Source organism: Dromaius novaehollandiae, chromosome 4 (assembly GCF_036370855.1).
Source record: "Dromaius novaehollandiae isolate bDroNov1 chromosome 4, bDroNov1.hap1, whole genome shotgun sequence".
NCBI classification, from domain to species: domain Eukaryota; kingdom Metazoa; phylum Chordata; class Aves; order Casuariiformes; family Dromaiidae; genus Dromaius; species Dromaius novaehollandiae.
The window spans coordinates 52,503,750-52,529,366 of NC_088101.1; the positions used below are offsets into that span (position 1 = coordinate 52,503,750).

Below are 25,617 nucleotides of genomic sequence, written 5' to 3' on the forward strand. Positions count from 1 at the left end.
ATTTTGGTTAAATTTGGAAAGTTTTGAAATTTTGTGGCTAGTTTGAGTTAACTAATGGCATGCTCAAAATGAGAAAAAAACGTGGAAGTAAGATGTAGAATGTGTGTTTGTGTTAGAATTTAGACATCACTATTAAAATTGCTAGAGAAAATAGCCTAATTCATGCTTATAATTTTCAGCTTGTCAGCCAAAAGCTAGAAGAATTTTATGGTGTTAACTGTTCAGCCAAAGATGTCTTGAATTTAGATTCCAGTACTGATGAAAAATTTAGTCGACACTTGATATTTCTACCCCATAAGACTGTATTTAAGAATAATATTCATGTTGGTAAGTGTGTTCTTTTCTTGTACACAATAGAAATAAAAGGTGAGGTTTTGCTGTTTTATAGTCCTTGTGGCACTTGAATATTTATTTTTAACAGAATTATATATGGAAACAAATACGTATTCCCAGCAAAAATGACTGCATATTTGTATTTCATGAAGCCTCATTATTCCTCAGCTCATCTTCTACTTTCATTCTCTATGATTAGCCTTTTTGTTCATAAAAATGTAACCTACATATGTGTGTATATGTCGTATTTACACAGCTGCTGGTAAGACTGGCTTTTACAGTACAGTTGCTTAATTTTCTGATTAATGTACATCTCAATGATAAAGATCAGCACAGAGTCAGAAAGGCAGGGTAAAGGTAGCTTCAAACCACCTGTGCATAAACATGATTTAAAAAGCAGAAAGCAATTTTAGTTGTTGTAAAGTGGGATGTTTCCTGGGATATAGCAGCTCCAACACAAAAACATTGCCAGTTCATGGTTGTCTTGACACCACTTGTAGAATAGTATCTTCTCACTTCACAGAGTATTTTGAACTTACTCTAATACTGTTTTATGAAGCACTGAGGTGTTAGTAATGAGCTAAAGAAGCTAATGTTGAAATTCATAATCTGTTCTGAACAAATTTTGTATGGTGTGCAGTAAAGCAGGCATATACACATTGAACAATTAAGACACAACAATATGAATTCAGTCTTGTCTGAATGAAGCAGGAGCTGATAGAAAACGGGTTGCCTAGTGATGGAATTAAAACCTGAATCAGCTTGCAAATGCAAGAAGATTGGGTTATGCACCTGCAGCCTTGATTTTTGCCATTTCCTAGTGTTTGAGTGCTTGATTTTGAAACCTTTGTTCCTTATTGCCTTTATTTTAAAAAGGCAAATCTGAGAAGAGAGAGGAAGTAGAAGTGCTGTCATATGGCACTGTATTAATAATCTCAAGGGTTACTAGCAGGGATGGAATTTAGCTTTGTGACACTGAGCTCTGCCATTCGTGTTTGGGAGTAACTGTGATGACAGCAGCAGAATTGCATGTGCCAGAAAGAAATTATGTCCTTTGTTAATGGGTTTCCAATGGCAGCAGAATAATGGGAAGAGTTGAGGTTAGTGCTGTCATAACTTTGGGTCCTTTTCTGGTTCCCACTTTTATTCTTCTGTTTGCTTGGTCATGATTACCTGGCTGTCTTCATGCCCAGTCTTCGTTTTCCTTTCTCACCTTAATCTCCTTTCTTAGCTAGTTCCAACCTCTGCACCTTCCCTCATTCCAGTCTTGAATATAATTTACACAGTATTTCTTCTTTTTTTACACTTCCTACATAAGTAAGTTAGCTTCTACCTGTGTGTATGCTAACAGGGAATTATAGAGAGCACAGGGAAGATGAGTTCTTTGCTCTTAGCTTTGTGCCAGGCCCCTTTTTAGTGCAGTACAGCGTTAAAGAAAGTCTTACTTTCCTTTTGGTTGGGTCCAGTCATTTTGTGGGGACAACACATGTACTGTTGCATCAGAGGTATGTGGGGATGGCACATTTCTTTTGTTGCGCTAAGGAATCATGTATAAAAGGTCTTGTTAGCACAAACAGCAGGAGGAATAAAGTAAACACTGTAAGGACACGCTGGATCTTGTAGCCTTCTGTGTGCATGAACAAAATCAGTTCTTGTTTTGTTTTGTTTGTCCCAAACATTCATAATATAGGCACGTGGTCCTTGGCCTAATGGTCACCTCAGAGCACAAATCAGATCCTTACTCCGACACAAAGAGGCAATAGGATTTCTCAGAAATAAAGATTTTTAGAATTTTTTTTTAAGATTAGAAAACCTATTTCTCATTCTTAGAAGCAGTAGAATCTGTGTTCCTAGAACTTTCAAGAATAGCTCAAAGCAGATACATGACAAGCTAAACAGATTGCCAATATAACAAGCAACTGCTTATAATACTGGCTGCCAGCTCAAAATGTGACACAGAGCAGTTATTTCTCATGTGACACCATAGTGTCAATTAAATAGAATCATAACAATTTTTAGCTCAAAAGCATGGTCTTTAACTCCTCTGTCACTATAAAACTCTTAAGTAATACATGGAAGACAATAATTTGGTATGATGGTGGTTTTAGTCTGTAATCTTGATAACTAAATTACATCAGTCAGCTCTTTCAGTAAGAGCGTGAACTATTAATTCTGGTCCATTAGTTATGTGGTTTGTGTCTCCACTGTGAAGTGGATTTGACATGTTTACTGTCATACTTAAAATGTATTTAGAGATTGCCTATATTTTAAAAAGTCTTCTGCCTTTGCTTTTTCGACAAGAGGTTAAGGTTGCAGTGAAAATTGATTTCTAGAATTGTGATATGTGTCAGTGGTAAATTTGTGCATGTTATCAATGAATATTATACTTCAGACCACCTATTAATGCATTTTAGTAGCCAGCTTGACAGATCTGTCTTGAACCTTATTAGCTTGGGACTTCAAGTATTGTGCAAAGTACTCTGACAGTAAATATCTAGACATGTAGAGAACTTCATAAAGTAATTTCACACCATCTGTATGAAAATACATTTAGTCTTGGATGTGACAGGAAGATTTTGTCTATTTAATATTTAACTTAAAAGAGTTAACATTTTTCAGATACGTTAAAGTGTGGGTTTTTTTAGTTCATCATTGTGAAATTATGTCTAATAAAAATATTTTATCATGAATTATTCTGTAAGATTATGAATCATACCTTTCTATCCTTTGTGATAAACTAGAAAATGAACTATCACATCTTAGATAATATTATTTCATAAGAAATATTAGTCAGGAATCATGTACAAAGTGATGGCCTAAAATTAAATTTGGTTAAAAAAAACTTTTATTATGTAACCTATGGAATTAGGTACCAATAACAGAGAAATATGCACCCTTTCACTTAGTTTGTTATGGTAGTAAAATTGCAAAGGGGAAGATGGTGGTCATATTATACAACTAACATAGGAACAGTTCTTTATTTTTGCTTGTTTAAAAAAAAAATAGTTTCAATAAAATTCTTGCCAAATGTGGGTTTCTTAGATAGTATGCAGAAATATTTTGTGCACCGTGCTTGTCCAAAAGGTTTCTGTTTGTATGTTTTGGGGTTTTTTTTAAGCAAAAATACAGAGGGGGGAAAATAAAGCTCAAACCCCAACCACTTCCATCTTGGCTGTTACAAAATGTTTGTACAAGAACTATTAAGTTCTTAACTCATCAATATAAGTTCTCTGTTTTTGTTTTTAAGGTAACTTTGTGAAAACCATTTTGCAGCCTGCCATGGCGTTAATGGAGAGCAAAGCTGCTGCTCTTATTCCAGAAGAAAGAGCGGGCCAAGTTTTTCAGTGTTCTGCACCAACAGATGGATCAGATGGTTCTCTTATAAACCTCTCAGCAGTAGAAGATGCTTCTAAGAGTTGGCCATCTATTGCTCACAAAACAACAGAAATTGAAACATCGCACCAGGGAGAAACTTCTGAATTTTCCTTTCTAGTAGTAAATGACAAAGAAGGATACAAGCAACTTTTTGTGGATCTAGGTAAATATAATAAGTGCTTTCAAACCTGTCTGGGATGTATATTGGAATGCAAAAAGGTTAAAAAATAAGATATTCCTTAATCTTTAATTACAGCCACTGCATGTTCTCATTGTGGTTCTGAAGTACAGAATTTAAGCCAAATACCAGACATGCTGAAACGGTAATCATAAAGGCTGTACTTTAAAGGAGCCTTAGATTCTTGGCACACAGAACTCTTTATATTACTTCATTTAATAATATTGTCCTGAAGTTTGAAGAAATTCTGGCCACAGAAGACTCTTATTCTTAATTTTGTTCCTAAGGACTTAGTGCTCTATGTATTTATTTATTTATTTTTATTAAAGGGGGACAGCAAGCATGGCATTTTTCCGTTTCAGTTGAGCAACTTCATCCTAGAACAAGTCTTACAGGTGTGGCCTTTTGAAGGGTTATACACGTATGAATTTAGTCTTCTTTCTACTTTTAGAATGGCGGTTGTTCTATTTTGATGACAGAGTAACACCAACTGGGGCTGGGCACTTCACACCCCAAGGCAAGGCAGGACAAGCTGTACTTAGCCTATTCATTCCATTAAAATGTTAAAAATCTCCAAGATCACAACTCCCACGGGCAAACTAAACTTGAAGTTTGAAAGTTCAGGCCTTCCCCATCCCCATGTCTGGATTCTGTGCTTCATGCCCTGTCTCAGTGAAAATAGCTTATCACATTTTTGTTCAGCAACCTTTTATGTACTTAAAGGCTGTTTATCATATATTTCTCTCAGACTTTTCTGAAGAATCCCCATTCCTTCAAGTTCTTCTCACGAATTTCAGAAAGCAGGACTGGATCATTTTTATTGCTGGCCTCAAAAGTCTCTCCAGTACATCTGACTTGTTGAAATGTAATCCCAAAGTGGGCCCTAGATGAGGCTTCTCTATTACTAAATCAGAAGTTTACTTTATGTATCTAATATATAATGCTACTATTAAAAATTCCTTTAAGTGTATTAGTGAATAGAAATTAAAGAAAAACAAATTGATTTCTGTGCCGTTTAATTTCACCCTCTAAAAATTTAGCGTTGTGCCAAAAAATGAAAACCACTTGATAATTACACTATCCACTTTACCTCAAAACTGGAAGGCTAGAATCAAAACAACTGGAATATGGCTGTAATGATGGAATGGGATGTTATATTCTAATTGTACTAGCTCTATTAGTCCTTTCATCTTTGTGAAAATTAAATGCAACCCCCAAATTAAGCACCCATCTCTGCAATGAATTCTTAAATGAATTAGGCAATATATACTATATCCATTTGGCTTTTCTCTGTTTGTTATTTAGATGGGAATTAACCTTTCCTGATACATACTTTGAACAAGTGATGTCTAGTACACAGAACAGAAATTTTGATGACTATAGAATCATTTCAGAATAAAATAATTGTGCAGCTTTTTATGCTCGAACTCTTCTCAGTGGTGCCCAGTGGCAGGATGAGAGGCAACAGGCACAAACTGAAACACAGGAAATTCCATCTGAATATAGATTTTTTTTATTTTTATTTTTATTTTTTTTTACTGTGAGAGTGACTGAGCACTGGAGCAGGTTGCCCAGAGAAGTGGTGGAAGTCTCCATCCTTGGAGATATTCATGGTCCTGGGCAACCTGCTATACATTTAATCAGTCTTCAGAGAGTCAGACAGAGATCTTCCTGAAGTGCCCAGAGAGGTTGTGGAAGTTCCATCCTTGGAGATACTTAAAAGCCGTCTAGACACGGTCCTGGGTAATGTGCTCTAGGTGATCCTCTTTGGGTAGGTGGGGAGGGGGGGAAAGGTTGGACTAGATGATCTCCAAAAGTCCCTTCCAACCTCAACCATCCTGTGTCTGAAGAGAAGTTTTAAGGAATGATGATGTAAAAACGATAAAGCCTATGTAGAGGTGTTGAGTGTTTGTCTTAATTCTCCTGTAATATGAAAATGCGCATGTTTGTATGATCTTGCTTTGCTTCGTTTCTATGGAGGTTCATTTTCTCTGGGAGGTGAGCTGAAATCAGCAATAGTTTGTGTCCATTCCTTAGACCTTAGCTGTGTCTAAGAAAAATTGTTTAACGCTCAACTACTAAGTATCTTAAATCCTAGCCAGCACTAGTATGTTAAGAAACATCTGTTTTCCTATAGGAGTTTATACAAAGAACAGAAATTTCCGGATGTATAAATCAGCAAAAGCAGGAAAAAATGTGATTCTGAAGATTGCAGAGGATAATCAGTTTGTCCCTAAATGTGAAAAGAATGTTTCTTTGGAAGAAGCATACTTCTTTTCCTCTTTGGTCTGCAATGTTGGGTAATGCTTTAATTTCAGTGGAATTTAAAATATTTTTAAAGACACATTTCAATAATTTTTTCCTACAGCAGTTATGAAAAACTATATTTAATGGGCAGGTGTTCCATTAACATTGTTACAGTGTAAGGTAGGAGATTCCAGTAAGATGCGTTGTTTTTGAAGGAAAAATTTGTTGGGAATCCATTCTGTTCACTTACCTTCAGATGTCCTGCAAGTTTGAAGAACGCAAAGCAGTTGGTATCATTCCTGAGCTGTGTTGTTTTTCTCCACACACTGAAGAGTGCTCATTTGTCCAATGATCTTTTATTGAAAAGTGGCAAAATTCAACCATTTTTAAGTTTGGACAGATTCTGTATAATTCTGAAAGGAAGGATTACAGATTAAGATTACAGATTACAGTCAATTAAATATGAAAAATAAAAATATGAAAAATAATGTGCAGTGTATTAAATTGAAAGGATTTTTTACATGTTTACTTGCCCATCAGATTTCTCATTTTTGTACATGTAGTTTCCTCTTCAGGTTGGATACTGTTTAACATAATAATCTAAGTTTTCTGTATCTAATTTAAACTGAAAGTGTCTTGCCATTGAGATGCTCCTAATAACTACTGCAGCAGAAAGAGGGTCAAAATGTTAGGGCTTATATTTTTATTCTATATTTTTATTAAAAACATATTTGTTGTAACTTCAGTCTCTATGTCCCGAAACGTTCCTGTTCCTGAACTGATGCCAATATCCCCAGGGCAGCATACACCATGTAGTATGTTCAGATAGTAGGTATCAGGTGAGTCTGTCATTGATGAGAAATTATGCTTTGTTGAATTCGGCCTTCTGTCATGATCTGTCTTCCAGCTAGTAATACAGCAAGGAAAAGCAGTTCATTGCAGATAGTAAAATCATGGTTGAAGACCGTCAAGAGGTATATATGCTCAAATATTATATCTGGAGTAAATACTACTGTAAGACTGCGGACCAGAACCCTTTAAATGGCTGGATATTGGGATTTTGCCAAGAAAACAATCCGTTATTTGTAAGGGAGAAACCCTGCCCTCTGCTGATGCAAGTCAAAGAAAACTGTCAAAATGAGGGGGGAAAAAAGGTCGGGGGGGGATGGCGGGAGAGCTGTCGGCACAGTGAAAGGCTCTATGTTATAAGAATTGCGTGTTTTTTTCCTTTGCATTCCCTCTTCTGTTCAGGTCCAGGGACGACACAAAAATTCTGACATCTGGTTCTTCAGAAGAGGAAAGAAAAATGTCTGCTTTTTTAAATAGCAAAACTACCAGAAGTACTAGAGGTACCTCAAGTCTCTTCTACTCTATAGGAAAAAAAAAGTCTTAAATTAGAGGTAGTGTGACATGTATGCCTGATAACCTGTGGAAGGGCTCTTCAGCTAGCTCTTTGCAGGTAGCAGAGTACGACCGTGGGAAGGGCGCTCTGCAGTGCTGAGTGCCCTTTCTCCTCCCCACCTGCCCCCACAGCCCTCATGCTTCAGCCCAGTTCCCTCTGTCCCTGGGGTGGGTGACTGGGTGCCAGGAAGAAAGGGGATGTGGGAAGCCAGTTGCCTGGTGTCCCGTTCAATTCTCCTCCCCCCGCCCCCCGCCGGCCCAGCTCCCTGGAAGCACCCAAGAGGCACTGAGGAGCACGCACCAGGTTTAAGAAAGGGGGTGGGCACTAGGCAGTGCTGCTCAGAGCCCAGGCTGGGTTGTGCCTCATCCTTCAGGGCACGTTTCATGGCACCTCACGTAGATACGAATGCAGTCGGAGCAGCCTGGGTGCAGCCTTTGTGTGTGCACGCACAGCCACGCTTTCTTGCTGCCCGGTTTCCTAGCTCCCTTTCTTCCATCCTTTACTCGTGTACAGGGAGACGGAGGCATGTGCGCCTGTGACTCCCCCTGCTCGATATGCTCCGTTCCGTCCCCCCTGCAGTGGTTCCCCTTGGGTGCCCCGGTGGATGAGCTGACCCTGTGGGAGCAGAGCGGCGCCGATCAGCGGCGCTCCCCTCCTGCCAATCACTCTGAAGCAGTTGGGTCGGGCTGCACCAAGTCTCGCTCTAGCTGCCATGTGCTCACATTGAGAGTTAGAGGGAGCATGTTTCCTCCTATCCTTTGCCTTTAGGCAGTCCCTCTTAAATTAGAGGGCTTTTTTTTTTTTTTTTTGAAGATCGATAGGAAACTAACACTGGATTTATACCTCCTCTTATTTAAGTAATTAGCATGATTCACACATGCGTTCTGTCTAGCATCTGTATAATGTGTAAAAATAACACGTGGTTTTTGTTTTAACAGATTCCACTGAAGGTTATCAGGATTCACCATATCCAGAAATTGATTCTTTTGTTCGTTCTTTGGTTAATAAAGATGGGGTGCAAGGAGGTAAAAAAAAAAAAAAAAAAAAAAAAAAAAAAAAACACTTTGCTATTTACAAATAAGTATTTTACAGCAGTATTTTGAAACAATTAAACAATTATTTCTTTTCTAGGGATAAGGCAATGGAACTATTTCTCTCTGGAGGAGATAATTGTATATGATATTTCTGGTTACCGTTGGTGTGAAAATATTGGGAGAGCTCACAAAAGTAACAATATAATGTATGTTCTTTAACTATTCAGTATTCACTTCAAAACAGTTTTATTTAGTATTTTTCTGCTCCAGTGTTACTCTGTAGAAATGCTGTAAAGCTCTTATGGACAGAAGCAGCACCTGTTACAATTTCTGCTATCTTGTTTCATGGAGGAACAACTCATTTAAAACAAAAAAAATCCCCCCCCCCTTTTTTTCCCCCCCTAATTTTTGTGACAACTGAACTTGTATTTCTAATTTTTCTATGAGTTTATCTTCATGCTATTTAAAGTATATGGCTAGAGAAGTTAACATACAAGTTAAAGTATGTTAAAGCTATCAAGTGATGCCTTGCTTAGATGCTTCTCAGCTAGGATGAACAATAAGATAAAATAGACCATTTAAAAACTTGTATTTAGTGTATCTTAAATTACATTTTTACATTATTAAAATAATAAAAATAAATCCTGCCAGGATTTCAGCCAAGATGGGTTTTGCCAGTGACTCTATGAGGACTCTGACTTCTCCTCATAGTTTTAGCAACTGTGTTGAAAAGTCAAGGGCTTTAGATTACATCAAAAATGACAGTAGATTGTTAGTAGAAATATTTACCATCTAAAAAAAATAGTTTTGCAAAAGCAACAGTGAAAACAACTGAAAGATAAGGAATGTATTTTTGAGACATGTGAGTAGGAGAAAACCCACAACCACTAAACTAGATGAACTCTTGAAGTTACCTGAAGCTTGGTATTTCTGTAACACATCTGATAGACAACTCGACTCTATCAGTTGCAAAGAAATAATGATTTTATAATTATCTTTGACAACAGCAGCAAAACATTATCCTACAGTTAGGTCATGCATGCTAATCTTGCTTTAGTGACTTGTAAGGAAGATGACTAAATGTCACTTGATCTTGTAAGAAATGTATTTTTAACTTGTCTGAAGTTTATTGGAAAAATAACAAGACTGTGTTCAAAGCAAGTATGTAATGAACAGGTCAGAGTATGAGAACAATATCCATAGTTGAACAAAACCTGTTCATTTAGTGTTGGAGTTTCATTTTTGCATTTACTACTTTAGTTATGTACTGTTACTAAATACCATACTATTTGTTTAGGATTCTGGTAGATCTAAAGAAGGAAGTCTGGTATCAAAAGTGTCATGATCCAGTCTGCAGAGAGAAAAACTTCAAATCACAGAGTATGTAATGTTTTCAAAGCAATCAACACTCCCAAAAGTATTAATTATAACCCTATTAAATACGATGTATTTGCTTTAGGTTTTCCATTGCCATCTAGGATATGTCTCCCTTCTCTCTTCAAAGAGGTACGTGTTTCTGTTCTTGTTTTACTAACATGCTGAAGTTCTTATGAGTAAACCTTTGTCTCTAGAAGTCTTGAAAATCCCTGCTAACCCAGTTTGTCTGTTGAACTCCACTGAGCAGCTATGCTGGTATGGAGCTGCTCCATGGAGCAGCTGTGCTGGTGTAGTAGCTCCATGTATTAATTTCTAAGTTCTCCTGCAGCACATCTAGCACAAAAACTGACAGCACAGATTCAGCTCAGTCTAACTTGGCTAAGCTAGTTAGGTTACTGGAATAACCTAACTTCATCTGGGGCCAAAGATTTTCTTTTGTCTTTTCTTCTGGAACAGTAGTTCCCATTAGGTGAGCCCCTAGGCCAGCTAAAATATTTTTAAGTGCTCCTGGAACTTTTGAGTATGTCAAAGAAAAAAAAAAATCACGATTCTTGGGTTTGGCTGAAAAGCTATCAGCATTAGGAACAAGAAATCTTAGACGTGAGGCAGGGCAAGGAACAAACCTCAATGAGACTGCGCATAGCACTACCCGTGTTCTCAAAAGCCTGGCAACAAAACTTCTGAGCAGGCAGAACAATGGTTCTAACACAGGATTCCAGTTTGCAATGATGCTTCTATACAAAGTGCTTGTCTTTCATCCGTGTTAGCAAAACAAGCACATCAACTCTTTTGATAACTTAAATGTGTGTGTGGCTATCTCTTAAGGATTTAGAATTAGAGATATTTTTCAGTGCTTGATATATTGAAACACAACTGATTAATATTTAATTATCTTCATTTTAAGTCAGTGACCCTCAAATGTGAAGTGCACCAACTCAGTTACATTTACCCACAAAGGTACAATATTGACCTGACATCTAGGGATGACATCAGGTCAGTACCTGATCCCAAGCCCTGAACACAATAGTCTTTCCCACAGAGTAGGTCATAAAAGCTTAGTTGCAATATTAACAGCTTTTAAAACTCACACTGCAAAATAGTACATTGAGTTCTACTTAAGCAAATTTAAATGCATTTTCAGACCTTGATATCCTTAAATAGACACTAGATTAGACTAGTTGTAGCATTCTAGAAAAAAACAGCAGATTTCTATTCCTATTTAAACAGGCTTCCATAGTGTACTGTGGCTGTAAATTAAATTAATTTGCTAGAAAATTGTTTGTTGCCCAGCTTTCTATAGTATCCATTATATGCTACACTTGCAAAACTCCAACACTAGTTTCAAACTTTCAAATCGGAGCAGTTAAAAGGATGATCATTTGCATATGGAATAAATAGTGTTTTTGTTTCTAAAAGGAAGAAGAATATATGTTAATAGATGAAAGTGAGAACAAAGAAGGAAAACTGCATTCTAACTGTATAGATTTGTCAAAAAGGTCACTAGTTCAAGAAAACAGCTTGTCTAGAGACCTCTTGTTGTCAGACACTGTGTGGGACGATGCAAGTGATGATGCCTGGTTCCTGGAAGCTACCGATGATGTGGAACTAGCTGAAGCTGCAAATGATAGTCTGAATTGTGACACACAAGAAATTCCTGATGAAGTTCTTCTGGAAGCTTTAAGGAAACAGGATACTTGTGCTAAAGAACACAGCTAACCACAAACTTAGCTAATGAACAAACACATACCAGTGAAGCTTGCTTTAGTATAATGTGCCTGTCACATGCCTTCCACAAAAGATACTGCAATATAGTACAAAAGCTCTTTTCCTGATCTCTACAACAGAAATAAATAATTGCTGTAAATAACAAATCCTTGCAACTAGATGATCTTAAACAGGGATGACAAGATCATGGAAGATTACAGTAGGGGCTGAGCAGTACAGAACTGAAAACTCTTCATGAATGCTACTTCAAGTAGTTTAGCACTTTAATACCTACTGCTGTGGGGTTTCCTATTTTGTTAGCTGTATGTCTAAATTTTATTGATGAGCTATGTAAAATAATTTCTTAAATTCCTCCCACTTCTGGAATTGATTTCACATACAAATTTAATAAAAAGTTTTGTCTAGCACTAGCTCAACCAAAGTCAGTGTGTTCTCTTGTAAAGTATGTATTGGTTTCAAAATTACATTACTTACATAGCCCAAGGAGATTAAAAACTGACGTTCCTAAAACAGCACAGAAAAGTTTTGTGACATTAACAGTAGAAAGATACAGTTTCTAGGTAAGAACTTATTCAAAGAGTGTCGGTAGAAATTAATGATATCAATTCCAGTTAAATAGTGTGATTAAGTCACTAATTTCTTTTACACACTGAAGCCAAAGTACAGCAACAATGATTAAACATACTTTAATCACTGTTCATTCTAATAATTGTTCCCAAATAATTTCAGTAAGTCCATTAAAAAGCACTTAATGTTTCTTTGATAACTTCTCTCTTTGTACATCCAGTGCCTCTTGCAGTCTCGCATTAATATTCTTAAAGTGTCTTTCCACTCCTAGAACTCTCCGCGATTCCACCAGAAGAGCAGGGAGGCTGGATGTTCCATACTGTTTTAAAGAAATAAAGTTACAAAACAATGTCTTTAACCCATGGAAAACAAACATTTCCATAGCTGTATTTATTTTTCCTCTATCTGGAATGGTGTGATGTGACTTGCAAAAGTGAAAAACAGCAAGTTTTTTAGAGAGTCTCGTAAAGTGGAAGGATTTCCATTAGACAAGGCAGGCATGTAGTATTGCCAACAGAAAGAAAGTATCACACCAGGTCATGAGTAGAGCCACTGTAAAAGGGGAAGGAGTTCCAGGACTACATGAGAAATTAAGCTACTGATGAAATACAACACGTTACAGAACAAATATGCAAGTACCAGAATTATCTCTACCATTGAACAACAAAGTTACTTGTTTCTTACAGCTAACCTTTCTTTAAGTTCTATAAAATGTTAGACCTGAGGATGACAGTTATGTTTCTACGTCCTGCACATAGACATAAAGGTTTCAGAAATCCCTCTGAAATAATTTGGCTTCTAACATGAGACAGAAGTGAATGAGCCATTGTAGTATACCTAGAGCAGTGATACTCAAGTTGGTTCCACAAAAACATATTAAATAGTGATATTTCATTAACTATTAATAGAAGTACTTGTCAATCCAGGAAAAAAAAATCTGGTTGATCCAGAAACAGTTCAGAAACATACGCAGAATTTTTACTTACTATTACTTTTTCTTTAGGGTTTGCTTCTCTGTAATCCAAACAGTCTTGCTGTAGTTCCTTTAAATCAGTAAGGAATTGAGTCGCATGCCTCAGGGAAGATTCCCTCTCCTGTAACTGAGCATATTCTCTCTGTAGCTGTTTCAGTTGTGGTTCAGTTCTGAAAAAGATCAATGCTTTGGTGACCATATTTGAATATTTTTTTTTCCTGAGTTACTGTGAACAGTCTTCCTCTGAAGAAGACTTAAGAGGTTGGTCAGAAATAGCAAGCACAGGTTAGTAAGACAACCTGTATAAGCAGAGCAAATACAGCACATTATTTAAACAGGTGCATGGGTCCAAACCCACAAAAACACCCTGGTTTTCCCACATCTCACTTCAACGACCTAGTCTAACAGTAGCTCCAGTCTCTCTTTTAACACTTAGGGGTTTTTTTTGTTTTTTTGTTTTTGTTTTTTGCCTGTGAAGCTTCTTAAATACCTGATATTCTGCTTCTGCACACATCTGCTTATAGACTGAGCTGTTCAGTACTTACCATGAAGCACATTCAGGGTCTCTAAACTAGATACTCCTCTGCTTAAATAAGCTGAAGGGCTCAATCCATCAGGTTATGTTCAAAGGATGATTAGCATTGCACAAAACTGAATAGCAACAGCCATTCTTCACTTAACAGTGTGGCCACAGAAAAGCTTTCTTAAAAGAATGATCAAAGGGTTAAAACGCAACATATGAGAAAACTGACAACAGCTTGCAGCATGAGGGGGTTCAAACTTCATGCTCCTGAGGGATACCTTTAATTATTCCTTCTAGTGAAGTTGGTCCACAGTACTGTAAAGAGAACAAGGGTCACACGGCAACAGAGAAAGGACTTAATATGCCTTCGGGGATCCAAGTCCATGTATGTGATAGGCAGCTTCAATACAAAGCTTGCCACTAGTACCTAACTGGATTTGGGGAAGTCTAAGAAATGGTTCTTTCTAAGTTTTTGTGTTTTATATTTTAATGATATGTTAAGTAAGTGCCAAGTTAAAGAGGGGAATTGTATGGCTTAGTGAGAATACCATCTATTCAGAGGCATCCCTGCCATACTTCAAGGAGATGAAATACATTCTCCCACCCTCAAGAACAAAACCTACCATAGTAGCTTTGTAAATTCTGATTCATCACCTTGGCGATTCCAATTATGCCATTAGGGGTTATTTTTTAGGAACACATCAGCTGAAATACACCCCAGTAACTGAAGGTAGCAAAGAGAACTTGTGAAAATGACTATATCTAGGCAACTGAACTATGGAAACGAAAGGTTATTCTGAGCTTCTGATAAACACAGAAATGGTTATAGAAACAGGAGTACAGAGGTTCAAAGTGAAATGAGAGAACAAAAGTTACTGTGTTTTCAAATATCAAACTTTGACTCCTTAAGTTCTTCAGGCTATTACCACACACTGTTAGAAACATACCCAATTAACTCGTCGCTAACTTGCATCAGTCGCTGCCTTTTCTTTTTGATGTCTGTTATTATCTGTAAAAAAATTAGTGAGAAAAGTGTTTGAAAACTTTCTAGAACTTCAAAGGCCAACAACTTAAACCTCATTGGCTTTTTTTTTTCCTTCTGTGTTTTTGTGCTTCTGATTCTAGATATGGAAGATTCCAAGATACCAGACTTCATAAACTCCAGTATTTAAAACAGCTAAAAAACTAACTTAAAAGAGCTTTAGTGTCAAAACTCTTATCTCTATCCAAAATTCTCTGAAGGAGCACTGGCTTTACAAGTATAAAAAAGGAATTTATGGCATTTTCAATGCAAATACGCCAACTCCAGCAGGTTTCTTGTTTGTTTAAGAATGAATGCTAATATGAACGCATGTTCGATATGATTTCCGTAACTAAGGAACTAAGCAAAGCTAAGCTTTCTTTAATAGGATATCCCATTTTTTAAATATCTTGCTATAAATTTAAATTTAGCGACTATAAAACTGAGTTGCTAGTGTAAAACAAGTGTGTAAGAGGGGCAAAACAAGGACAACTCTCCCTGGCTGAGAATGCTAAATGCATATTAAAAATTTCATTTTAATGAAAGAGTACACTTACCTTATTACCTCAAATTAACAAGACTTTTAGGACTTCACCTTTGGCCTATTAAATGCCACCTCCCAGAATAAGCTTTCAGTTGACTTCACTTGTTTACTGAGGAGATTAATTTGTGTGTGCTGTATGTGGTTGCTGAATAGGTTAAAATTGTGTAATAATTAAAAAAAAATTACATTCAAGAAATAAAGTAGAAACTTCAATATTTTATGTCTGCTCCAATTGTTCTTTTGGGCTTCCAATTACAACAGGATCAGAAGGCTCTTCACAGACTCAGAACAGTTGTGTTGGAAGGGACCTCTGGAGGTCACCTGGTCTGACCACCCTGTTCAAGCAGGGTCACCTAGAGCACGTTGCCCAGGACCGTGTCCAGTCAGGTTTTGAGCATCTCCAAGGAAAGAGACTCCACAGCCCCTCTGGGCACTTCATGAAGAGCTCTGGCCAACTGTCTCAAGACAGACCAAGCATGCCTAAACCATATCTCCGGCAGACAATGCCTAACCTGCTCTTAAGCATATCTACTGTGGGACATTCACCACTTTTCTAATTAAGCCCTTCCAGTGCTCTTCTGTGCTTGTACTAGTTCCTCCTGCTGTCTAGATCTCCATTGTTGCATTTCAAATTGATTACTACTTGCTCTGAATGAACTGGAATTCTTTATCACCTTCCTCTACACAAAAATCTTTCATATATTTACGAAATTTATTTCCTTTAGTGTCTCCCTTTAAACTAAACAATCCAGTTCTTTCCTCACAGGTTATATATTCTAGACTTCCAATAACCTTTGCTGTTCTCTTCTGGACGTTATGTTCATTTATGTTTCTTGAAGGCTAGCTCCCAATGTTTAATTGACACTCCAGAGGCCTCACCAGCACTTACTAAAAAAGCAGTAATTCATGGGCCTACACATCCTAATGTGTTTTCTTTTTACACCGGTATAACAGTGATTTGTATGCAGTCTGTGATCTGTCATATTTCCTCAGATCATTTGCAAAAAACTCTTGTGGTTCCCTGTACTATATTTGTGCAACTGATTGTTTAGTACAGTGCACTTGTCTCTGTGAATTCTTTTTATTTACTCAGTTGACTTATCAAAATTTTAACACTCATCTCTGTATGCTGCACACTCATTCTAGTAATAGCACATCTTTCAAATATGTATTTACCTTAGCATTTTTTCTCTTCATGTTCTTTAATTCCTGGACTTCCATTATCTACAGAGAAAAAGAAGCATCACAGATGGACTGCAGACCCTGATTTCTCTATCCTCCTGAAAACCTGACTGCAAGAATTACTTTGGAATAATATGAAAAGTCACCTAAAAAACTCTGGTTCAAAGAAAAATCACAAGCGTATCAATTGTGTATCAATTCTTTCCCCTCTCCCCATGCCAGAGAAGACTGTAATTACTCATCTTGTACCAGCTAGTGCAAGTAATACTCCCTAGCTTATCTTTTCCATAACTTCACATATAATGTATAAATCTAGTCATTTTAAAACTTGTTTTAATGAACCATTTAAAACAGAACTACAGTTTTAGTATTTACTTATTTTACTTATGACAACTCCTACAAAGTTGAATTCCTACAGAATTTCTTCAACTTGTTGTGATTAGCTGAGAGGAATTCTTCCCAGCTGGGTCTTTTACAGTTAGGTCTGAATTGTTATCTAGGATGGATTGTTCTCCATGAACCATATGCTAGAGGCCTCTTGAAAGAATCCTGTAGTCAGGCTACTACACAGACGAGTGGCTGAGATGTAATATACAGAGTGATTACTCAAACTCTGAAAAAAACAACCATGAGCTTTTAAAGTAATGCTTTACATAACTGTTTGCTTATTCACATTATGCAAATCTCCAATTTTACTGTATAACGCTGTAGATATGACAAACACTTCAAGATTATTGGATGGTTCCCTGTTCTCAGAAGCTGAAAACTTTGCAATGTATTTGCATGATAGCAGTGTTTTGTCTAAATGCAATTCTTACGAACGTCAGCACAGAGGCAGCAAGTCATAATCTACATACAATTAATTGTGCTTTTTAATTATTTAACCTGACAAGTGATACAGATTTTGAAGTATCCCAAAATGTACGTGTAAAGGACAATATAAAAGCATAGGCTTTCAACTACAACGTAATACGTAGCCCTATAATCACTGCCACAAAATTGTTATTTACTGCGTACTTACAAGATCAGTGATTTGGTCCTTGAAACCAGAACAGAAGCCATCAATAGCTTTTCTGCAAATCTGAGAGTCTACTCTTTGCCTGGAGAAGTCAGAGGGATAAAACAAACCCGTTTGGTTTAGTAAAGGAGAAATCCTCTGAAAACATTCCTTTGAGTAACACTATCAATAGAATCCAATGTTAAGTCTTTAGCAGAGCAGGCAACTGCAGATCTTTTAGGTACTAGCAATAACCTAATAATAACCACTGGAAAACATCAGTTGAGATAAGTTGTTCTTACAATTAGAAAAGTAGCAAGTCCTTGGAGACCAGCTCCCTAAGATCACATATTAAAAAAGCACTTCTATCTCAGAAATCTGACTATCATTAAAATAACAACAGAATATCACTACTAAGTATGTCATTTCCTAAACAACAGCCTATTAGCAAAAATGCATTTACTTTGTTTTTAAAACTTTGAGTATCCAGCCACAGGAAAACAGAATATTTACTTGTAATCTGCTGCTATCTTCTCAAATTCAGCAAGAACAACATCCAGTTCTGTAATATCTTTAGGAAGTCTCTTCAGCCCTTTGGGACACCAAACTTGTACAGAACCTGGGCTATCAACAACTGAAACAACAGAACAAACACACACACAACACAATGCAGGTACCTGTTCTAAAATAATAGAAACATTATGTGCCCACTGTTAAAATAACCTTCTAAAAGTTACGAACATCTTAACATGAAACTTGGAAAAAGGGAAAACACATTCATTTTTTCACTTGTCTTAGGCTGAAAAATTACAATTGATTATTTAAACTTTGAAGTGTTTTAAACAAATCATGTACAATTTATTTCTCAAATTTTCATCATTTCAATAAGAAAGCCTAGGAGCACTTTATTACACTAACTGATAAAGAACATAGTATACTTTCAATTTTAGTTGTTTGTCCTGTAAAGACTCTCAGCCTGAGTTTGGGCAATCTGCTTTACTCAAAGCAATCATGAGTTATTATAACGTATCTGTATAAATTTCACATTAATGCCACAGATACTTCCAAAAAGCTATATACCAATATGTTTCTTTAAACTTTGCAATAATGGTAACTAATTTCACAAAAAGTTAAAACATATTTCTTCATACATCCCCAAATGGAAAGCTAGGTACTTGAATGTGACAGGACAAAATCCAAATGAACAAGAGAACATCTGAGAAACAGTTTCTCCCTCCCAAAAAATGCCACAGTCAAAGCTCCATATCTCAAGGGTCTTCAGTGGCAGCCGCTGTGTCTACTTAGCAAGGCAGGGGCACACCTTGGAGTGTCCTGGGGGCTCCAGTCACCCAGGCCAAAGGACATACTGTAGTATATTACTGCTCGGTACCCATGAACCCAAATTTCCTTTCAGAGGAGGCCAGGCCGTGTGTAAGGCATAACGCATGCCTCAGCCTTACCACATCAGGGCGGGCAATAGGCAAGGCCGCGATGTGAACCCCAGGGATCAGAACTTTGCGGCCCACTGGTCCCTCAATTTAACCACCATTAACAGGTGTCAAGACCCAAAATAAAACTGAAACCCCCCATTTCTAGAAGCAGTATGCTGCTACATATCAGAAACTGAAACCACTGACTTACAGAAAAGCATTCATCATTAATGAGGAAAAGCTATACAGAAGTTATGAAGAGTCTACTTTACCGGAAGTATCTAATGCACTCTTCTCTGAAGGCTGCTTCTTCCTTTTCTCTGGGAATTCAGTAGTATTCCGAGCCTTCTGTAACATAAAATGCAGGTTACCTTTAAAAAATAAGAACTAGGTTCACTCATTTAAAATTTTGAAAGATGGCAGTTAGGTAGAAGCAGGAATAACATGACCGAAATATCAGTAACATTTGCTTAGACCTATTTCAGCAGAATCTCAGCACAGTGATTTCATTGCCCAGGGACAGCAGCTGCCTGGCTGCACTGATCAACTGACATGCCAGCACTGGTCACGCAGGAGGAGGAACATTTTAAGGAGCATAATGCCTCTCAATTCAGCCTTCCTTTTACCTTGCTCTGGACAAAAAGCTACTCCTGTCTTCTCTTCCTTTCATGCACACTACTGATTAATGAAGAATCAGATCCTGGAAGTATTTCTGTTATCTGAGAAATCTGTACTTGGAACAACTTTCACCTTTTGAACATTCATCTTTTTCTTTTCATCCAGCTCACTGTTTTCTAAAGCACCATTCCTTGATGTCAACACAGATGGTAGCTTAGGTTTCGTTACGGTGGTCCTGGATACTCTCGATACCTAAGCGGAGAACAATTCCAAGCTAACATTAGCATTTTAAAATAATTCTCAGCAGGAAACACTCTGTCTAATCTGAGGGTAAAAAGGTGTGGTCACTCCCAGTGTTAACAGTTCTCTGATCAACAGCTCCTCCTTACCTTCTTTTTCACCTATATCTGTCCCAATTCCTCCTCTACTTTGAGTGCTTCCGAGGACACCACCAGTAATTCTACAGTAGTGCTGCGTACATGCAGTTTACCGACGAAAGGCTAATACTGTATTGAATTTTACAACATGAATTTCAACAATTTCAAAGAATTTCAACATATTAAAAAAGGGGGGCTTTTATGCCAACTACTGCATAGGTTCTTATATCATAGGCCTACTTTCTCAAGTATGCAGATAGGTGCTCTTTCTCTGTGTGCCTGAAGCTACATGGGTCAAAAACATTTTACAGTACCTACAGTCTAAGTGTGGTAAAAATACTCAGATGAAAAAACACCAGTTTTGAATAATTCCAACACATATTCAAAATCAACTGTATCAATGAAAAATTCAATTCTCTCATAAATATGTTCTAACTTCAATACTAAACAAGTATTAGTAATTTATATTCCACTTAGTGTTTCATTCTTTAAGAACATACATTCCAGATATAAATATACTTATCTGAAAGAAAAAAGAACATGTTCCACAATAAGCAAGAGAATGGACTGCAGGACCCAGAACAGCTGGTTATTATATTCCCTGTTGACACACCCAGTGTAGCTTTAAGCACCTCACTCAATACTTGGCCATTGCACAGGAATACTTTGAGGAGCAGTTAATCAGGATACAATCAAGATTAAGTCCTAAGGAAATGCTAAGAAACGAATGAAAGGTCTCGCCCTCCCCCCCACGTCTAAGGCAAGCGAGGCATGAACTACGTTAAAAATAAATTGATTGATACACTCATGCGACTTTTTTCAATACCATATTCTCCTTAAGGGGCTCATCTTCAGAACCACCTGTCTTGAATCTGTAAACATCATCTTCAGACATTTTCAAGTGATGCGTTCTTTTACTAGAGAAAAGAAAAAAGAGACATGTAAATCCACTATACACTTAGAAAGAATGGTCTTCACCATATAAACAAAAAAAATCTTAAGTTTTGGGGAACATTTTGTACTGCTGTGTCAGAGTCTGTTTGTGGCTCCTAAATCAACTACATAAAAAGCTGCAAAGGGCATAAAAAGGCAATAGAATCTTCATCCCTCACCAGCAACCCTTTGGAAAATTTATAAAGCTAGTACTAACTGAGCACTAAGATAGCCATGTTGTTTAGAGGAGAAACTTAGAAACAGGGTCAAAATTACTATAGCAGGGATTTTAAGAGGAATGCAGAAGGCTTCCTTGGGGTGTGTGGCGGGGGGGGGGGAATACAAGCACTATTATTGTCTTGTTATTTCATTCAGGTAAAAATTATTTCAGATTTAAAGCAATCTGTTTTAACAAATAAGAAGCATTAAAAAACCTTTGCATTACAAGGAAATTTTTTAAGCCAATTAAGCTATATCTAACAAAGCAAATTAATTTACCTATTTTTCAATATTATCCATTTTTAAACTTTAAAGACAGCAGCACTCAGAGGACTAACACCTCACAAAGGTATTTTAAAATCCTTTCACTAGATCCAACGCAATCCTTTCATTCAAAAATGCACAGAAACTATTTCAATGTGAAAGTCAATACACTGCTTACATCAGGCAGGCCCTAAATTATTTTCCCATTTCTTTTTTAATCTCCCAGTCTTGCTCTTACTTATCCTTTTGGTTTGTCATCTGGGAGGTTTTATGTTAAAAAATATCTGTTTAATAAGCAGTTAGTGAAACCTGACAAACAGAATGCTTTCCCCGTTTAACCTGAAAAATGTAAAAATTAAAATTAAAGTGGCAATTGTTTTTTTCACCAAACCTTTTTTCTGTATTTTTCCTCTGTGGATGTGACAAATCATTAAGTGACTCATTCTCTGAATGTTCTTCTCCATAAGCATCTACAGCAGTACTGTGCAAAGGGTGATCTATAAAGGAAAGAAAATAAGCTGTATGAAAATTGTTCCCATCTGTTCAGGCAAAGACTATGGATATAACAGCACTGCCTGCCATTCAACATTTACTTAAAATTTTTGTGGTTTGCTCACTCTTACAAATGAAGTCTTATTAACAGTATTATTTGAAGATTAGGAAAAAAAGTTATTTTATAAGATGTATATAGTAAAAAGCTTCATAGTTTATATATTCATCTACCTGCTATTCCTTTACAAACAGAAAGAAAAGGTGTATGAAAATTCACATGCACATATGCCATATAGCAAGCAAAGCATTTTGTACTGTTTATTTAAAGTATCTCTCCTTGCTATGGCATGTATCAATCCTCTGTACATTCATACAGCTACTTTCTAACTGATTTTTAGCTACTATATTGGATGCTATAAGAAGACAGTTAACATGCTATAGAAAGCTTGTAAAAGTTGAGTTCTTGCACATAACCACCAAAAGAGCTTAAAACTCTGAGAACTTTAGTTTGTCTTCCACAGCATACTTTTTTTTCATGCACATAGCCAAGAAAATTTACTGTTAGTTTACATGAGCATCTTCCTTTTTTATAGTTTTTAATCCATACCATAGAAGTGAGAAAAAGAAGAGCTTTCCATTTTGCAGCCTTTCCCTCATGCCACCCGCCTTTGCTATGCTTTGCTTTAGAGTTCACTTTTTAATATTGTCTCTGGTAGTTTCATGTATATTTTTATGATTTTCTTACAAAAAGTAATAAATATCACAGCTGAGAAATAGCTCTTAGCATTTTCTTGGCAATTTCTAATCACACAGTTCTTGAAAAATTTCTTATTGCCACTGAAATACAACATTTACAAATAAAGAGGGCCTATACACAGAGGCTCCTATTCCACCTAAATTAAAAGATTCTTTAGCACACAGATGTCTCATTGCATGAGTCCGATACGGAGGATGGAAGTGGTTTTAATACCTCACTAAAACTAATACGTTCCTGTGATTTAAAACTTTCTTTTTAAGTGACACTTGAAAGTGGCAGGACAATGTTCTTGTGAACATTTCAGTTTGCTATCATATAAGTTCTTAGAATAGCAAAAGTTTCACCTCACAATTTGTGTTATCTAACAAAGCATAACTGAAGAAATTGAACCTTCTCTTTTGAATGTAAATTCTTACAGGCTCGTAATGTCACCTTGTGTAAAATTTTGGAGTTCAGACTATAAAACCTGAATAGCCAGTATTTTTCATCAATTTTTACCTGGCAAATATTACTGCATTATTCTGGTTACTTCCTAAACAAGAAAATGTAAAAACTCCAAACAAAATGTTTTCTGTGTCCCCTCCCCATAATTTCCTTGGCAAAGAAACAATACCTTTTGCTAAGTAAACATTGAGATATTTTGCACATACGGTTAGTTTGTGAAAATTATACATTAAGTGATACCAACCAAATTAAGTTAATACCAACCAAATGAATCATCAGGCTCTCCAAGTTCCTCAGTTTCTGCTACCTTCAGTATCCTTGAAACATCTGGTTCATCAGGAGAAAGTAATTTCCTTCGAGAATGGGAGGTGACTTTGTATTCCTGAGTGGATATTAAATCAGTATCTAGTTCATCCAGCTTTCTGAGTGCAAGACACATGAAATATGACAACAAATTTCAAAAACTTTTGACCAGAAATACACTTAACTTGGACCATAGTGACTACTGAGCAATATAAAGTATTTGGAGCATACTTATCTATTTTTGCCCCAGGCTATATTTTTTCCATAGATGTAATAATATAAAACTGGTATATCCTGCTGTTTTGTATTACACTGTAGCATGAGCTTTACCTTATTTTAAAAACTCAGATGTATAAGCTTAGAAATCTTATAGCAGTCCAGTAACTAGTTTCTGTGATCTGTGGCCTATTTCTCTTCAGACATTAAACAATGTTTTCTTTCATCCATGTACATACATAAATTTCCACCTTTGTCTAAGTTAGTCGGGCAGCGGCACCTCAGGAGTTTTGTTATGGCACTGAATACAGACACATCAAACATTTCCTCTTTAAGGGAACTTACTTTTACACAACTATTTCCAAGTTTTTGCTGGTTTGAAAACCAAGGACCCATCTTGCCTGATCAGGTACTATTCCACCCTCCCCCCCAAAATACACCCCAAACCTGCAATAATACAGATTCCAAAAGAAAGTTCCCAACTTCAATGTGAGCAAAGCTCTGCATTAATATATGCATATCAGCCTACAGAACTGATGCCGTAACGGTATGGCACATTTGACCTCGCTGTTTTAATTAAGCTCAAAGTAACAAAACTTACATTGAATTTATTTCTGAAATTTCTCTTCATCTTTTTATTTGAGGACATTTTGCTATTAAATATATACTTTTAAATATACAATTGAAGATCAAGTTACTGAGAGAGTCCCTAGTATAAATCCACTTTCTTTGTTTTGATACCTGCAAGGAGCAAGAGAAGGAAATACATGTTAATTCAGTGTATTTAGCACAACTTCTTGTTTGAGTAGCCAAACTCATTTTATACAGTCAAGCTGACACTTTGTACAGCACGCAAACGCTAGTAACAAGATGTACCTATGAAAACGATAAAGCATGGTGGTATTTATACTTTGATTTTATTTCATTTCTCATAACTGACACCATTCAGAGCTGGCTTGGACAAGCAACCTCAAATGCAAGATAGCCCTGTTCACGGCCTCCTACACCCGAGCTTATAGCTTCTGCCCACGTAACCCAGCGCACTGCTATGCACGCAGCGCGGCCGCGACGGCTTGGCAAGGGTTAGCCCGGCAGCCTCCGCAGCGCGCTGCACTACACACGCTGTGTACGCCCGGACAGCAGGCCCCGTCCTTGGGTCTGCGGCCAGACGAGGAGGGCGCTTTTGACGCGCACATCCCGGCCGGCCCTGACCAGCCCCCGCACGCTGGATCCCGTCGCAGAGCAGCCTCGCGGCACCCAAAGGGGCTCCGCGCGGGTGAACCGAACCGGCGGCTGCGCTCCAGGCGCTCGCAGGAGCTCAGCCCGCAGGGCCGGGCCCGCCGCAGACGCGAGGCGGACACGGGGCGCCCAACACCCGCTCCTGCCCTCCGCAGCCCGGCGCGGCTCGCTAACGCACGCAGAGCGCCCCCGCCGCGCCGCACCGCACGGCCCGGCACGGCCCGCAGCAGGCCCGCGCCCGCTGCGCGAGCAGCCCCGGCTCCAGCGGGCAGCAGCCGGGCCCGGGCAAGGGGGGGCCCTGCCGCTCCCCTCCCCCCAGCCGCCTCGCGCCACCCGACGGTCGCGCCGCTGGGGCGGGCACCAAAGTGTCGCCGCGGGCGGGCGCCCTCGGACTCACCGGCCGGGCGAGCCGCGCCGCCTTCCCGCCGCGATTCAAACGGGGCTGCGGGCGGGGAGGGGAAGGGAAGGGAAGGGAAGGGAAGGGGCGACTCCTCCTCTCGCCGCCCTCGCAGGCGGAGCCGCTCCGCGGAGCACGGCCGGCCGCTGGGAGAGGAGCGGCGGTGGCGGCCCGAGCCGAGCCGAGGCGGCGCTGCCTGGCGGCGGGGAGGAAACGGTTGCGCGGGCGGGCGGTGCTTGGGGGGCTGGTGACGTCGTAACGGTCTTGGCGCGAGGCCGCCGTTGTAACGGTCCCCGCGGGCCGCCCCTGGCACGGCGGAGCGAGTGACGGCCCCTCTGGACGCTCGCAGGCCGCCGCACCCGCCGCCTGGGGCCACGCGGGGAAGAGGGGAGGGAAACGCCGGGCCTCCGGAGGGCCGGCTCCCGCAGCGCCGGCCGCACCCCACCAGCA

The 25,617-nt window shown here is 38.4% G+C and overlaps 2 protein-coding genes and 1 long non-coding RNA gene across 12 annotated transcripts in view; 1 reads left to right on the forward strand and 2 right to left on the reverse strand.

The window, feature by feature from the left end:
- Positions 1 to 16,837, forward strand: part of PRIMPOL (primase and DNA directed polymerase) — a 25,025-nt gene extending 8,188 nt beyond the window's left edge. For 6 of the 9 annotated variants that reach the window (XM_064511029.1, XM_064511030.1, XM_064511027.1 and 3 more), the window contains 9 exons: positions 180 to 327; positions 3,581 to 3,871; positions 6,024 to 6,186; positions 7,385 to 7,482; positions 8,474 to 8,560; positions 8,667 to 8,775; positions 9,867 to 9,949; positions 10,029 to 10,075; positions 11,363 to 12,081. In XM_064511029.1, coding sequence (XP_064367099.1) covers positions 180 to 327; positions 3,581 to 3,871; positions 6,024 to 6,186; positions 7,385 to 7,482; positions 8,474 to 8,560; positions 8,667 to 8,775; positions 9,867 to 9,949; positions 10,029 to 10,075; positions 11,363 to 11,662 — 1,326 coding nt within the window. In that variant the 3' untranslated portion in view covers positions 11,663 to 12,081. Of the gene's footprint in view, positions 1 to 179; positions 328 to 3,580; positions 3,872 to 6,023; positions 6,187 to 7,384; positions 7,483 to 8,473; positions 8,561 to 8,666; positions 8,776 to 9,866; positions 9,950 to 10,028; positions 10,076 to 11,362; positions 12,082 to 14,859; positions 15,520 to 15,560 lie in introns of those variants that run through there. The other 3 variants (XM_064511031.1, XM_064511032.1, XM_064511033.1) reach the window with 3 other exon arrangements.
- Positions 5,377 to 7,385, reverse strand: LOC112986111 (uncharacterized). Its single transcript, XR_010389050.1, has 2 exons — positions 6,384 to 7,385; positions 5,377 to 5,730 (listed from the first exon to the last, which is right to left on the reverse strand). It is a non-coding gene; the product is annotated as an uncharacterized LOC112986111 (long non-coding RNA).
- Positions 8,799 to 25,404, reverse strand: CENPU (centromere protein U). Of its 2 annotated transcripts, none has more exons than XM_064511035.1 (13): positions 25,168 to 25,404; positions 24,133 to 24,272; positions 23,277 to 23,394; positions 21,711 to 21,816; positions 20,730 to 20,820; positions 19,659 to 19,778; positions 19,181 to 19,253; positions 17,992 to 18,112; positions 17,503 to 17,581; positions 16,476 to 16,523; positions 14,682 to 14,743; positions 13,225 to 13,381; positions 8,799 to 12,557 (listed from the first exon to the last, which is right to left on the reverse strand). In XM_064511035.1, the coding sequence occupies exons 2-13, from the start codon at positions 24,178 to 24,180 to the stop codon at positions 12,420 to 12,422; spliced, it is 1,161 nt and encodes a 386-aa protein (XP_064367105.1). In that variant the 5' UTR covers positions 24,181 to 24,272; positions 25,168 to 25,404; the 3' UTR covers positions 8,799 to 12,419. The 2 variants fall into 2 exon arrangements, with proteins under 2 accessions (XP_064367105.1, XP_064367104.1); XM_064511034.1 differs by having other exon boundaries at positions 19,181 to 19,256; positions 25,168 to 25,403.
- Positions 25,405 to 25,617: the final 213 nt, after the last annotated feature.